This window comes from Colius striatus, chromosome 21, assembly GCF_028858725.1.
Source record: "Colius striatus isolate bColStr4 chromosome 21, bColStr4.1.hap1, whole genome shotgun sequence".
NCBI classification, from domain to species: domain Eukaryota; kingdom Metazoa; phylum Chordata; class Aves; order Coliiformes; family Coliidae; genus Colius; species Colius striatus.
In genome coordinates, this window is record NC_084779.1 from 6,037,560 (window position 1) to 6,052,172 (window position 14,613).

Here is a 14,613-nt window from a genome sequence, read left to right on the forward strand (position 1 = left end):
TGTAGTAAATTGTAACTAATTGTTAGTGCATTCAAACCCCTGCCACTCCTTCCCCCTGAGTCTTCTGGGCCCCTGTGGAGCAGGAGGCCGCACAGCCTACGTTCACTCCCCATGGCCCCGCTCCCGGTACAGTCATTCCCTCTGGGCAGTGGTCAAGGGATGAGCAGCGTTTGGCTTCCAGCAGATGCTGGAAGCTGTGGAGTGTCTGGAAGAGCAGCAGCCACATGGTGGGGAGCTGGTGTCAAACTGTTTGAGTAAGGGCAAGGAGTAGAAAGAGGCAGAAGCGATCCCGGCAGAGCCCCACCCGACACGCCGAGCCTCGGCCCCAGACTCTGGCAAAGCTCTCTGGGCACCGTGTGCCAATAATGTGATTGAAACTGAACTGAGAAGGAAGGAGCGAAAGAGAAGGAAAGAAAGCATGGATTGTCTGCTCCTGCTGCCCAGGCCCCGAGGCCTCAGGGCACCTCCCTTGACGAAACAGAAATCAAACAAAATTACAGAAATAGGGCAAGAGCATTTGCCTAATAGACTCCCCAAGCAGGAGCGGGAGGAGGAGCACGGCGCTGCCAGATCTCCAACCTGCAATCTGAGAGCCAGCGCCCTGAGCCCACATGAATCCAGAGCACGGCCCCAGGCCCCGGGGTCAGCTCCAGCTAAGGAGGGAGAAACTGCCAAAGAAATGGGCTAAGCGTAGAAAACAAAGGGAGAGGAGACACAGAAAGGGGGATGTCCCACATATCAGCGTGACTCACCCCCTGCTCAGCCCTGGCACACTGTCTGCGGGGAAAGCATTAAACTGTAATAATAATAATAAATTAATCATCCTTCCCCCTCCCATTGCACTTTTCATCTGAGGATCTCTGAGCACCTGGCAAACATTAATTACTGAGAGCTCCCGACGCCCCTGGGAGGGTGGGAAGGGACAAGGAGAGATCTCTTCACCTGCCACAGAAGGGCAGCCGTGGCCGGAGCGGCTCTGGCCGTGCCACAGCAGCACAGATCAGAGCAGGATGAGGGGGGCTACCTTCCCTCGAGTGCTCCTGGGGACCAGGGGTCCTGGCAGCCACTTCATGCTGGAGGCAGCATTTCCTCAGAGAGGATCCATACCTTAGAGAGATGGGGGGAAGAAGGGGAGATGCTGCCCTAATGGGGGGCACAGGGGTGCCCAAGAGAGCAGAAAGTTCCGAGGCTTCTGAGAAGGGAAAGAACAAACTTTTCTTGGCTAAGAGGCAAAGGAGGGAGTATGGGGAAATAAAACCCGATCCTGTGACTGGAGATGGCTGAGATAGGAAATCAGGCCTTGCCGTTGCGTCAGCTGCAGGGCGTGGACTTCACCTGAAAAAACACCTTGGCAAGTTGTTCCTGCAAGGAGGAGTGGGAGGGACAGTGGGAAGTGTGTGGAGGGGATCCTGCGGGTGTGTTGAGGTTGTGTGTGGGGGTTCATGTGTGTCATGGTGTATGGAGATGTGTGTATTTGAATGCGAGTGAGCAGAGTATCATTTTCTTGGTCGGAGTGCATATGCATGTTGCATCTGCGTGCTGGGAGGGGAGGGGTGGGGAGCGTTTGTATACTGATGTGTGAACGTGCTCAGCTCCGTGCATGTAGAAGAACAGGTATGTTTAGAGGGTCTGTGTGGCTGCGTTTGCGTGGCGACACATCTCCGTCTCTGTTACGGCGCGTGTTCCCCTCGGAGGGGCTCGGAGATACGCTGGGGTCACTCGCAGGGAACAGCAGCGGGGAGCAGAGCTCCCACTGCTTAAATATTAGTGAAAATGGAGAAATCTGAGGACCCTTTGGCAACCTCACTCCTGTAAGAAAGCCTTGGGTCCAAGCTGCGCTGTTACAAAGGCAGAGGTGAACCAGCACAAACAGCTGTGTTGCTGTCCATCGTTCCCGGGGTAGGGTATTCCCTGGCAGGTGCTGCAGTGGCTGCCTCAGGGGTGAGGACCTGGGCAGGCTCTGACGAGGATGGAGGGTGATGTTGGCTGGGCTGGTGTCTGTTGGGGCCGAGTGAAACGCTGCCAGGCAGGATTTCAAAGGTGCTGGTGGGAGCCGATGGCATGGTCAGAAACAAGCAGGGGAAGTCGAGGTGATGCGGATAATGCTTTGCCCATCTCTCTTAAAGCAGAAGCTTGCCTGCAGCAGGCGGGGAGCTGAGCCCGGTGCAAGTGCTCAGCTCAGGAGCACTGCCTGGCTGGGCAGCCCCCAGGCAGGGCACACTTGCCTCCTGCCTGGCACTACTGTCCCCATCCTGCTTCCTGGCCTAGAGGGTCCCTGGAGGGGCTCCGTTTCACTAGAGGCTTTGCTTAGGTTTTTTTCTAGGACAAGCCAGAATACTTGTGGTTTTCACAAATGACTGCCCCTCTCCCCTTCCTTCTCCCTGCCCTCTGGCCCAGCGTGCTGCCGGAAGGTTTTCACATGTGCCAACACAGCACCAGCTGAGAGCTGGGTGAGCTGATGGGCTGCAGTTCAGTGTTGAGTCTCTGGGCTCAGGACACTTTCCGGGTGCAGCGTGTCCTGTTCTGTGGTGCCAAACAGACCTGGGCTCTCTCCATCCCTGTGACTAACCTGTTGGGCCACTTTTGGCGAGTCACTTCCCTCACTAGTGCCTCAGTTTCCCCATCTGTGCAGTGGGGTAATGATGCTGGCCTCCTTTGAAAAGCACGTTAAGTTCTGCTTATAAAAAGGATTTAGGAGCTGGTGAGTTCATGGGCTGCTCCCCAGCGCTGGTGAGGAGCCCTGTGCTCTGCCAAAATCCACGGAGCCAGACGTGGTGTGTTCACAAAAACAGCCTACAACCTGCTCAAAATACCTATTTAATCAGGTAAATAATCTGCTCGTTTGTTTTAAAGAAAGAGGCTTATATCTGTGTTTACCCAACACGCCTCTTAGAACCTCCCTCGCATTCTTTGCTACTTAGAAAAATAAAGCAACAAAAAATGAGGAAATTCGCTGCAAAAGAAAAGCCGGCGCTCCCGTGGGCCCGGCGCTCCCGCGGCGCGGCCCCGCCGCCTTCCCCGCCCGTTGGGCAAGACGCGCTAACGGCCCGCGTTGTGACAGCGGCCGCTCCGAGTCCCCCCGGGCCCGCACCGCGCGGCCGAGCCCGGACACGCGTGGGACGGCCGTGCCCTGGGCAGCGCCCCCCCCGCCCCTGCCCGAGGGTCCCGCGGGTCTGGTTCCCGGGGCAGCGGCGCCGTTCGCCCGCCCCCTCCCAGCCGCCGCGGTTTGCTCCTTCCCTCGGCCACGCGTGGGTCCCGCGCTCCGCGCCGCTGGAGCCGGCGCTGCCCGGCCGCTCCCGCGGGGCTGGCAGCGGCGGCAGCCGGCGGCGATGGGCGCGGGACACCGCGGCCGCCTCGGTCCCTGCGGACAGCCCGCGGCCCTGCCTGCCGGCGCGCCCCGGGGTGCGGGGCTTCCCCCCGCCGCCGGCCGGGCCGGAGCCGCCGCCGGGGGCGAAGGGGGCCGGGCCTGGCCCGCCCGAGGTGACCCCGCCGCCACCCTCCGGCCCGGCCCGCTGCGGCCCCGGCCCCGCACCTGCCCCCGGCGGCGGCCCGGCGCGGAGGCGTGTCCGCCGGCTGCCAGTCACCGCCCCCCGCGGCGGCCGGCGCCCGCCCCCGGCCCCGCTGCCAAAGTGACTCGGGGAGGACCGGCACGGCAATGACATCAGTGCTTTAAACAACTTGTTATTCGGGAGCAATCAGCTGCAATTAGGTATTAATTAAGTATTATGAAAGTTGATTATTTAAGTGAATTCGGCTTTCGTCTCTCCGACTATGGTAAGTACAGCACAATTGTCCTTTTCCTGCCCCCAGCCCCCCGCCTGCCGCTCGGCGGAGCCCCCGGTCGGAGCGGCCGCCGGTGCCGGTGCCCCCCGCGCCGAGCGGTGCGGAGCCGAGCGCTGCCCGCGGTCCCTGCCGCGGCCGCCCCGCCGCGCCGCTCGTCCCCTCCGCCGCCGCGGGGCCGGGCTCTGCGGGCGGTTTCTCCGGGACCCGCTGCCTGGCACCGCCGCCGCTCCGAAACTTTTGCCTGGGTGCGGGACGGCGCAAGGGGCTGCCGGCCGGGCCGGGCCGAGCGGGGCGCGGGGAGGGGGGGCACCAGGTGCTGCCGGGGGTTCGCAGCCTCTTTCACTTTTCTTTCACTTGTTTTACGGAAGTTGGCTTCCTCTCCCGTCGCCGCTCCGGCCCCGCTCGCCCCGGCCCCGTGAGGCGGGCGGAGAGGTGAGCCGGGGGCTCCGCTCCGCCGGGTCCTTCCCGGCAGCGCCGCGGCCCCCGCGGGCCGGGCCGGGCGGCGGGCGGGCGGGCGCCGGGGAGAGACGCGGGCTGGCCGGGAGAGGATGCGGAGGGGAAGTTTATGGGGGTTTTGAAATGATTCTGCGCTTGTATTTGGTGTAAGTTGTGTGGGTTGTTTTCTCTTTCATTTTTTTCCCCTCCCGAGCGCTGGCGTCTCGCTGGTAAAGGCTGCTTGTCAGGTTCCTGTGCTGTCTAAATGAAAAGGAATTTAATTTATTTGGGACAAGGCAGTGTCAGATGAAGAGGCTGCTTATTACATTTAATGAGTTTTGGTGTTTTGGTTGGGGTTTTTTTTCCAACCTGGGCATATCTGGGATGGGTTTGTTTTTGTCCTTCCATGTGAGGTATATGAGACCTCCCCCACCCCTTCACATCGCACGGGGAGGAGGAAGGGTGGCCAGGCTGGGGCAATGTTTTGGTTTTAGATTACAGGCCCCAGCAGTGTGACTGGGTGTGTGTTTGGTTGTAGGGTTTTGTGGTGTGTCCGCTGGGTTCTGCTCAGGTGTGAGGCCGGGAGCAGGGCCTGGGCGCGTGGGCCCGGCTGGGTGTGGTGGCGGACGGGGCTCCGTCGGGCTGGGATGTGATTGCAGCAGCACCTCGGGGACTCGGTGCTGGTGGGTTTTCCAGTCTGGGGCAAGGTCTCGCTTAGATCTCACAAAGTGAGCGACTTTGGAGTTCAGTAGGAATCCCTTGGGCTGTGTTACTTCCCTCTTTTGGACCCTGCCCCATCACTTTGGCCCTGTATCCCCTAATACAACCATCCCTGCTCCTCCAAAATGGTGAAAAACATTGTGTCCTGTTTAAAACCTGAAAGCAGCAATGGGCCAAACCGGCCTGCGCTGGTGATCCACCATGGGCTGGGTAATTACTGCCAGAGCTTATGTGTACGTGTGTGTTGTTTTTCTTAATAAGGAGTAAGATGGTAATAAACTGGTTGATGATTGACTGGGCCTGAACTATGTACTCTGATATTTTGATTGAGAGGATAATTTTGTCATTTGTCCCACTTATTTATTTATTCCTACCATTGATATCAGGAACCAAGTGGCTCTGAAAACCAAACCGTTTCCACTCCGGAGCACAAGCGGCTCTGCTTGGGTCCGGCCGTGGGCGTGTGGCTGCCTCCCTTCTAGATCAAGGAGCTAAGAGGCTGCGTGGGCAGCCCAGGAGTTAAGGATGAAACTGCAGGAGGGCAAACGCTCTAAAGAGTAATAAACAGTGATTTACCCCTGATCTCCATCTCCAGGAGCTGCAGCAGCAGAGATGGGATCTGCAGCAGCTGCCCGCGGCTCCTGCTCCTGCCCCTGCCCGGGGAGGCACTGCCCCCTGCCGGCTGCAGCCCAGCGGGCCGCTGCCCCAGCCCTGCTGCCCCAGCAGCCACTGCCAAGCCAACACCTTCCCCCTCAAAAAGGCACTGCCAAGCCAACACCCTCCCCCTCAAAAAGGGAGCCTCCTTCTCCTCAGAAGTGCTGTGGGCACTCAGCCCTGCTTCCGCTGCACCCAGGTGACACGTGGGTTTCGGTGCTCTGGGATGGGAACCCAGGGCTGCAGTAAGCCATGGAAATGAGGATCTGGGAGATCTGTTTAAGTCAGCATTAAGGTGTGTGTGGGTGAACCCGTCTTGTCATGATCTCGGGGCAAAGACCTGCCCCATAATCACCACCTCTAACCCTTATCTACTTGGGCAAGCTTATCTTCCTCAGTCTCTGCCTCTTGAATTCTCTCCAAGCCCTCAGGCTGTGGCTCCCTGGGGGCAGTGCCTGGGGGCTGCTCACACGAGCTGCCAGCTGGCAGAGGCAAGTCTGGAGGGGTTTCTTTCCCAGAGGGACTGCGTATTTTGGGGTCTAATGGTCTGCTCTTACAGAGGGCTTTCTCAGCTCAGTCAATACTTGCATGGACTTTCTAGGGCCAGTAGCATTCATAGTGGTTAAGGGCTGGAAAGAATTCATGGACTGAGTCCATCCACCCAGGATCGTGGCAAGATGTTCCCTACATGTGACTTTCTGCAAGACTGGTTGTAAATATCTTGAGTAAGTCGGCACCTGTCACTTCCTTTGGGAAGCTTCCCCGGCCTAATTATCCTTGCTATGAGATCACAGGAGCTGATCTCGGAATGGAGACCAAGGAACCTCTGGTAAATGGGTGGAGAAACACCTAATTTTCCACTCAGAGGGTCATTTTGTGACCTTGTTTTGTCAAAACACTGTTGTTTGGCACAGCCAGTGGATAGGAACACCTTCTCTGGGCTGGTGCGAACTCTGGTGGGGTTGTTTTGACAGTACAGATTTTCGGAGAGACATTGTCTCAGGGCAGGTTGGGATCAGTCCTGGTCTGCAGAAGGTTCACAGGCAGTTTGTCTGGGTGTTCTGCTCACTTTCCAATAGTCCTGTGAGATGCTTGTTGAGTGGAAAGCATTCAGGTGCTTAAGCCCCGGTGAAGACTCTTCCTTGGGAGAAGGGTTTACCTGGGCAGGGATTAACCTTCTCATCATGGTGCTAAGAAAGGCCAAGATAGTACTTGAAGATGTACTTCAAAGCCAGTTGAAGTCCTTTGGAGTGTTCCTACTGGTTTGTCTCAGAAAGACTAGTAAAACTGATCCCTGAGGTAAGAAGCCTGTGTTCCCCACCTGCACCTTGTGTGCTGGGTCCTGTTCCTTCTAAAGGAGCTCTGCTGCCAGCAGAGCGGGGTGTGTGGGTTTGTTCTGGTCCTGCATCCTTCTGCTGTCTGAGATGGGAGAGGAGGCTGCATGTGCTAAACCCAACTGTGATGGTCCAGATACCTCAGCTGGAAGGGATCAGATATTTAATAACTAGTTTCCATGTCATCAGTTTCTCTGTCTGTTTTCCTGGACGGTTTACGCTTCCACTCTGTGTCCCGCTATCGGAAAGGACTGTCCGAGCCTGGAATTTATTTCAGGGCTTTTGCCTGGGCAGCCTTGTCTGTCCCACTTCTCGTGCTGCCAGAGCCCTCAGTGAGAGCCTTTGCGGCCACTTCGACTCTCCCTCTGACATCAGATCATACCCTGAGGCTGCTGTGTAGCCTACAATTTAGGTTTGCCTCTGAAAAGTTGTTTGAAAGTACCTGGAAAGTAATGAAAAGTCCTGTGGGAGGTGAAGACAACCATTGCCTGCATCTCCCACCTCCACCTGGGCTCCCTCCTCCCTCCCAGGGTTTGAAGGCTGTTCCCATGCTTGGGAGAGCTCAGGTGCCACCCAAGGCTCAGCTCCCAGAAGTGCTGACACGGCAGAGGCCACACTGGCCGATCCAGCTGGGGTTTGGGAGAACCGATGTCCTCGTCCTCAGCTGCACTTTGCAAAGCAAAGAGGGGGCAGAGGAGGCTTGGCTGGGAGCAGGGGAGAGGCAGAACCTGCAGCCAAAAGTCCCACGCGGCAGCGTCTCCTCCCCTCCGGTTCAGTGCGGACTGGATCAATTTGGACGTCTTCAGCAATAAAAAATGCCGATGTCGTCCTAATTCACCAGGCCCCGAGATGACAGCAAATTTACATTTTTTAATTAAACTAGCAGCCAGTTTTTATGAGAGGGGGCTGGGTTATGCAAATCAAATGGTTGTGTACGAAAGATTAGGAGAGTTTGGGAATAAATTCCACAAATGCTAATAAAAAAAAAAGAGAGAAAATGAGAGGGGGGAGAGAGAGGGACATTGTTCCATTAGCCCCTTTTAGACTGATTTCCCTGGGGAGAAGGCAGTGGGGGGTGAGAGATGGAGGCAGCTTTCAGAGACAGGTAAAATCCATTTTGAGGATTGAGAGCCCCTTGGACCAGGACCTTGTTGTTGCCTGTTTCCTCTCGCAGGGCTCACAGGGGAGACACAGGCAGACAGCAGGAGCAAAAGAAAAACTTGCTGGCTTCTAATCCTCATGCCTGCCAGACCTGATCTTAGGGGCTGAAACACCAGCCAGGGCTGGGGAGCTGCCCAGGTGGCTGCAGCCTGGTTGAGGATGTAGAGGGGGTGCACAGTGCTGAGCTGCTGGAGGGGCACAGGTGGGTCAAGGGCCAGGCCAGGTCACCACAGTGACCCGACTGACAGTCCCTGGATGGGCAAAGCCCAGGCTGTGGCCATAAGTGAGTGCTGAAGGGGGTACACAGAGCCATACTGGATGGGGACTGGCTTTGGAAGGACTTGTGGGACACAGAGCAGGGTCAGTGACTGGGGTTGGTACCTTGGGGCTTCCCCCTCTCTTTTGTACAGGTTTTGCTGGTGGGTTCCTGGTGCTTGGCAGGAGCTTGCTGGTGAGCGCAGGCTTCTTCTGCAGACCAGAGGGCGTTTTGGACAGGGGTGATGATACTCTTCCCTCTCCCAAACTGTAGACCCTTTGTGCCCATCTGTAGGGCTCTCAGTGGCTGAGTCCAGCTGTTAACTTCTTTCCTCAGTGCTTTAACCTGGCACCAGCCTCTTCCCCTTTACTCAGGAGACCTCCCATCTTTCTTTATGTGGTGATTCTAGGAAACAAAACAGTGTGTCAAGCCTTTTTGAGAACAGTCACAGTGATCCAAAACCATGCACTTTGTGCAAAACACGTTCTTGTTGAAGTTCCCCAAAGAATTCAGAGTTCTCCTTGCGTTCGGGAGCTAGGTGTGGTGGCCAGGAACCGAAGCAATTGTTTGCTCTGCCATGGAGAAACACAACCAGAAAATTTCTGGAGGCTGGGAAACTGCTTAAAGCTTCCAGTCCTAAGGCAGTTTCATGCTCAGAATAAAAGCTGAACAACCCGTGTAGGTTGGCAAGAGAGAGCAAGGGGTGGAGAGGAGGAGATACAAGGAAAAAGGATGGGAAGACTTGGAGTCACCAGGTGCACTTTATGGCAATCCCCTGAGGATTTGGTGCCTCACTAGAGAATTTTGCCACCCAGTCCTGGTTTTGGGGTGTGAAATGATGATTCACCTCCTCGCACATGTTTTCCTTCGGAGAGGTGACATTTGAGCAGAGCCTCTTGTGAAATCAGTTAAAAACACCGAGCTCCACTGGAGCATTTCTGGAGGTGTTCCCCACACCCAACACCTACGTCCCCGTCAGCCTGTCCTGCACATGCACATCTGCCCCAGACACTCGGCCACCTCCACGCTCCTGGACACTCACGTGCCCTGTGCTGATGTTGTGCTTGAACTTTGTGTTCTCTGAGTTGTTCTCTCAAGATACCACCTTCCCCTGCCCGTTTGCATCATCGTGGCAATGAGTGAGTCTTCCTTAGATCAGTGTGGTCTGTGCCTTGTGTTGGGTGTCCCTGTGCTCCCGCTGCTGCTGCAGTGTGTCCCCTGCCCGTCCCTGCTGCTGGTGGCAGGTTTGGGCTGCAGCCACAGGCAGGCAGTTGTACAGGGGATTTTTGTAACGAGAGTTTCTGAACTGAACTAGGGCCAAGTTCAGCCTAAATGTAACAAAGAGAACTCCAGAACAGGTCTGTGAGACATGGCAGCGTCTGAGGATTTGGTGTGGGATGAATAAACTCCTAATCTATAAAGTGGGCATAATCATACTCCCCTGTGCAGCCCAGAGCCAGGGCTGGGCGCTTCAGTGATGGAGATAAGTGAATGAGGGCTGGCTGGTGGCCATGGACGGGTGCGGGGGTCGGGCAGCAGCTCCTCCCTCCAGCCCGGGTGTGGTGGCTGCGGTGTGGGAGAGCAGAGCCCGTTCTGCTCCTGCTCCCAGGGGCTCCGGCGCCCACCGCGGCCCCAGCACCCACACCATGGGCTGTTGAGGCCTGGGGCAGGGAGATGCAGAGCTCCAGCTGGGCTTTTCTGGTGAACTGGTGGCCTGGTGGTCAACCAGGGCAGAGCAGAGGAAGAACCAGGAACTTTGAGCTTCCATACATGGGAAACTGTCAAAAGCTAGGTAGCAACACCAGCTTTTGTCTGGTATTTCCAGAAAAACCCGGCGGGACCTGGCATCCCAGGGCATAATTTATTATGGAAAAATAAAATAATAAAGTCCCAATCCCTTTGAGGCCTGAGTCATAGAAGCATCTTCTCATTAAAGCAGCTCCACCTCTCCGCATGGTGTTTGCCAGCACCGTGCCTGTATGAATCCACTCCCTGAGCCGGCTCGCCCAGGGCAGCCCTCCTCCTCCTCCTCTCACTGCCTGCACCTCCCCAGCACACCTCTGCTCCAGCACCCCTTCCCCTATCTGGAGGAGCACGAGCAGTTCCACATGTGAAGCCAACTTCCCCCCAAGCCTCCCTTCTTCGGGCCAGGGAGATGTTTTGTTGGCATGTTTTGTAGACAAATGTCTTCATCTTTTCACCCACCTTCCACTCCCTGTACTATCAAGTCTCTGGGCACGGCCCTGCCTTCCTCACCCCTCCCTCTCCCTGCTGTGTGGTGTGGAGGTGTGTGTGGTATCTTTCCATGGCTTGAAGCTCTCTTCCAAGTGGCCCTCTGCAAGCAGGGAAAGGAGAGGAAGCTGCTCCTGGAGTAATTACCATCTGCATGTCCCGAAGGCAGGCAGCAGATGTTAGCAGAGGAGGACAGGGTTGGAAGAGGGTGAGAGAGCAGAGGCTGGAGAGAGAGGGTCTGATTTTTCTTCTTGATTGGATAGGAATATTTTTAACAGCAGCTCAGCAGAACAAGAACCACAGTTTTGCAAAGTTGATCCATGCTTGGAAACTTTCAGAGAAAACTCCTTTGCGCTCTCTCGCTGTGGTTTCAGTCATTCGCTTTTGCTTTTCTCAGCCTTTCTCTGTGCTTCACTGCTTAACTTTTCTTGCTAAATAGCTTTCCTTTATGTCCTCCTTCCTTTCCTTATTCCCACAGACCTGTCACTGTCACCCTCCTGGACTTCCCATTCTGCCTTTGATTCTGGCTTAGTTTTCCTCCCCCCAACTTTCCATTCTCTTACTCTCTTTATTTCTCATTTCCCCATTTGTCTGTGGGCTGACATTCAGATGAGCACACTTCTCCCAGTTAAAGGAGGTCATGAATATTAGGATTTTTCTATCAAACAATGAAATATGGCTCAAATTACTCTAAAGAATAGGGCCCTTTTCAGAAACCACCTGCTGTTTTTTTGAAAGCAAGCACAACCGCTTGCCTGTGTGCTCCAAGCAGTTGTCTCTCATCTCCACCTCGCCAAGCTTTGCCATTCCAATTCCTTCTTCTGAATGTGTTGCTCTTGGTGGAGTAAGTCTGCTCTTCCCAGCCTGGCAGCACGCAGCAGATCTGGCTTTGGACAGGCTGGGACAGGACGGTGGTTCTGGCGAGATCCTCACAGCTTTGCATGCTGGTTTGTGATTGTGCTGGTTTGATTGTGGTGTGCTTACCTGGGGCTTTTGTTTTTGTTTTCAACAACGTTTTGGTCTGAAACTCGTTACCCTGCAGCTTGAGTGAGAGATCTCATCTTCAGACGTTGGCCCTCAGCGGGGTGTGGAGATGCACAGACACCTCTGCTGTCTCCTTGTCTTGCTGCTGTGAACCAACCCTCTGCCCTGGTCATGAGGAGGGCTGTGGTGAATGCGTCCTGCTCAGGCCTGGACACCAGCCCGAGGCTGTGGTCATACCCTCCTGCCTTTCACAGCAAACCCCTGCGTGTGCCAAGGCTGAGCTGGGCTCTCGTTGCAGACTGGTCTGTCAGGGCTGATTTTGGTACACCCTGGCTGAGGCTGGGAGGTGAATTTGGCTGCTGTTCCCAGTGAGGTGAGGGCCGTGTCTGCAGCATCCCAGGGAAGAAGTTAGGTGAGGTTTGTGCTGGAGCTGAGTCCCCGAGCCAGGGAGGTCACTGGGGTCCACAGTGCTCCCTCCCTCCCCCAGTCACATGGAGAAGGAGCTGCAAGCACAGTGGCTGCAGATGCCCTCTCCTGAGGCCTCAGAGGGCCGGGTACGTGCTCCATGACATCCTGCCTTGCCCATGAGACCTGCCTCATGGGCCCTGAGAAATGCAGGGAGAAGAGTCTCTACACTCCCCTGGGGAGCTGCCACAAGGCAGAGGTGTGCAATGCCAGAGATAGGGGCACCAACTTGTCTCAGACTTGCATTTTGTTTTCAGTCCAGCCTATTTATATTCATCACAGTTGCTATTTCCTCCCCCCCTCCTGGTTACATGGATGTGCCTTGTCCTCTCTATCTCCCATCTTCCCTGAGCAGACCTTGCTGTTTTCTGCATGTCTGTCCCACGAGGTGCACAGCATCTTCCCTCTTGGGCAGCGACTGCCCTTCTCTGCAGAGACACCTTGGTTGGTGTTCTCCTTCCCAGAGCCTGGCACGACCCTCCTGCCCACTCCCAGCTGGCCCCACGTGTCCCTGGACAGAAACTGCACACACAGCCGGGGTTGTGTGAGCACAGAGTTTGTTTTGCCAGGGTGACCTGTTTAATCATCTCATTTTCTGGTGGCCGTTTATTCCTCGTTTCCACGGTTACAGCCCCATTAAGAGGAGAAGCAATAAGGCAGCGAGTCAAACAGGTAATAAAAACATTAAAGCCATGTGCGCGCTGGGAGGGAGGGAGGGCGAGCAGCACGCACTGAGACGAGACGGGCCGTGCCAGGGAGACACGAGGGTCGCAGGGAGCCTCTGCACCGTGTGCTAACACCCAGCTCCATTCCCAGCCTCTGCAGGGGCCTGACTGCCAGCACAGCACCCTCCCCACAGCATCCTGCCCCGCTGCCCTGGAGCGTGCTGCCCATCAGCACCTCTCCCCATCGCTCTGCTGCAAGTAGCCAAAAAGTACTTGAAATCAGAGCAGTTTGGGGTTTTTTTTACTGTGTTTTATTCCCAGGCTGCAACTACCTGGCAAAACTTGTAACTTGCTGTTTCTGTGGAGTTACTGTGATGCTGGTGGATGCAAAGGTTTGCCGTTGTAGTAGCTCTGCTGTGGTGCTTGTCAAGGTACCTGCTCTGCCTGGTGCCAGCTGCACCGATACTCTGAGGAGTGCAGCTCCCCAGAGGTGGGGTTCTGCATGGTTCCTGAAGTACTGCTGACTGCTCAAAGCACTACACTTAATGCATGTACAGCTAGCTACCTAAACCAACATGACCTAGGGTGTCACAACAGTGGTTTGAGGCTTTCCTAGGCAGAATGGGTGTCTGTTTATGGAAGGACATACTTCTGCAACCTCCAGGAGAAGGCTGGGCTTCCTTCATGCAAACAGGACGGCCAGGTCTGCTGTGTGTGGGCTGCCAACAGCAGGGTGAGGGCCCTTAAACCTGGGAGCAGCGATGGATGCCTTATGGCCAGAGCTGGGGATCAAGGGAGAGCTGTGGAGGGCAGGCAGCATAGCTGTGAATTACCTCTCTCCTGCTAGAAGGAATCTCCAGATTTCTGTTTTCCTGTTGTGGGTTCATGAAAGTAGCAACATTAAGCAAACTAAAGCAACTCCTCTAGAGTGAGAAGGCAGAGGGCTTTCCTGTCTCAAGAAAAAGGGGTTGCTTTCAGAGCAGCTCACTTTTCTCCAGGCAGTGTTCCTCAGGGGTCTTGGTACATGGGAGCCTTTTGTTACTATGGGCTTGTTATCCCAAAGCTTTCTTTGTCAGCAAGGAGATTATGGCCTGTCTCCCCTGGGAGATTGCAGGCTAGATGTACTCTTGGGCATAAAACTAGTGGAGTTGCTTTTCCTGACCATTTCCCAGTGGCCACAGAGGCCAAGCGGGGAGTGAATCGACATTTTTAATACCTGAGTTTCGTGTGAGGGCCAGGAGCAGTTTCTGATGGTCAAATGGAGATTGAAATAGTGTCCCTAAGAAATAATGTTAAAACTTCCTTGAACACTCAAGCCTGAAGTTTGGGTTTTCGAAGTCATGGCATGTTGGCCAAGTTTTGTTTCTTTGGAGTGGGTTTATCAAACTTGCCACATCTCAGAGCAGCGAGGAAGGCTGAGCTCTCGGGAGGATACAGACTGTGTGAAGCTGCTCTTCCTTTCAGTCTGTAGGAGTGGTCTGTGACCTGCCTTGGTAATTAAGTATGGAAACTTAATAGTTTCCATACCTCTCCAGGACCCACTCTCTCTTACCATACTGATGTGAAGGGCCCCATCCATTCCTGAGAGTGAAGAGAGGGGTTTGACCTACCCTTATGTGATCTCTTGCTACGCAGTGTTGTGCTGTGTATTACTCAGGGTAGGTACAAACCCTAATGCTTCATTCCAAGCTGCTTATAAGTAATGGGCTTAGGAAAAAAACAAGCAAACTACGTAGCTGAAAACTCCCCTGCTCTGGATGGATTTGAGCTCCTGGGTTGCTGGCATAAAGAGGCAGGTGCCCATGGGCTGGAAGGGTGAGTTTCCCTACGAATGAGCTGTCTGTAACAGTTCCTCATATGAGTGGCACAGCCCTATGTGGTGGACACTCTAACAGCAGGGAAAAAAAGTATTCAGAAAAGCAAA

The 14,613-nt window shown here is 55.2% G+C and overlaps 1 protein-coding gene across 6 annotated transcripts in view; it reads left to right on the forward strand.

Moving 5' to 3' along the window:
* CASZ1 (castor zinc finger 1) overlaps window positions 1-14,613 on the forward strand; it is a 198,683-nt gene that overhangs the window by 105,334 nt on the left and 78,736 nt on the right. For 2 of the 6 annotated variants that reach the window (XM_062012805.1, XM_062012806.1), the window contains exon 1: window positions 3,642-3,774. The exons of 3 other annotated variants lie outside the window; for them this stretch is intronic. In XM_062012805.1, the coding sequence (XP_061868789.1) occupies window positions 3,726-3,774 (49 nt within the window). In that variant the 5' untranslated portion in view covers window positions 3,642-3,725. Of the gene's footprint in view, window positions 1-3,641; window positions 3,775-14,613 lie in introns of those variants that run through there. One more of the 6 variants, XM_062012809.1, reaches the window with a different exon arrangement.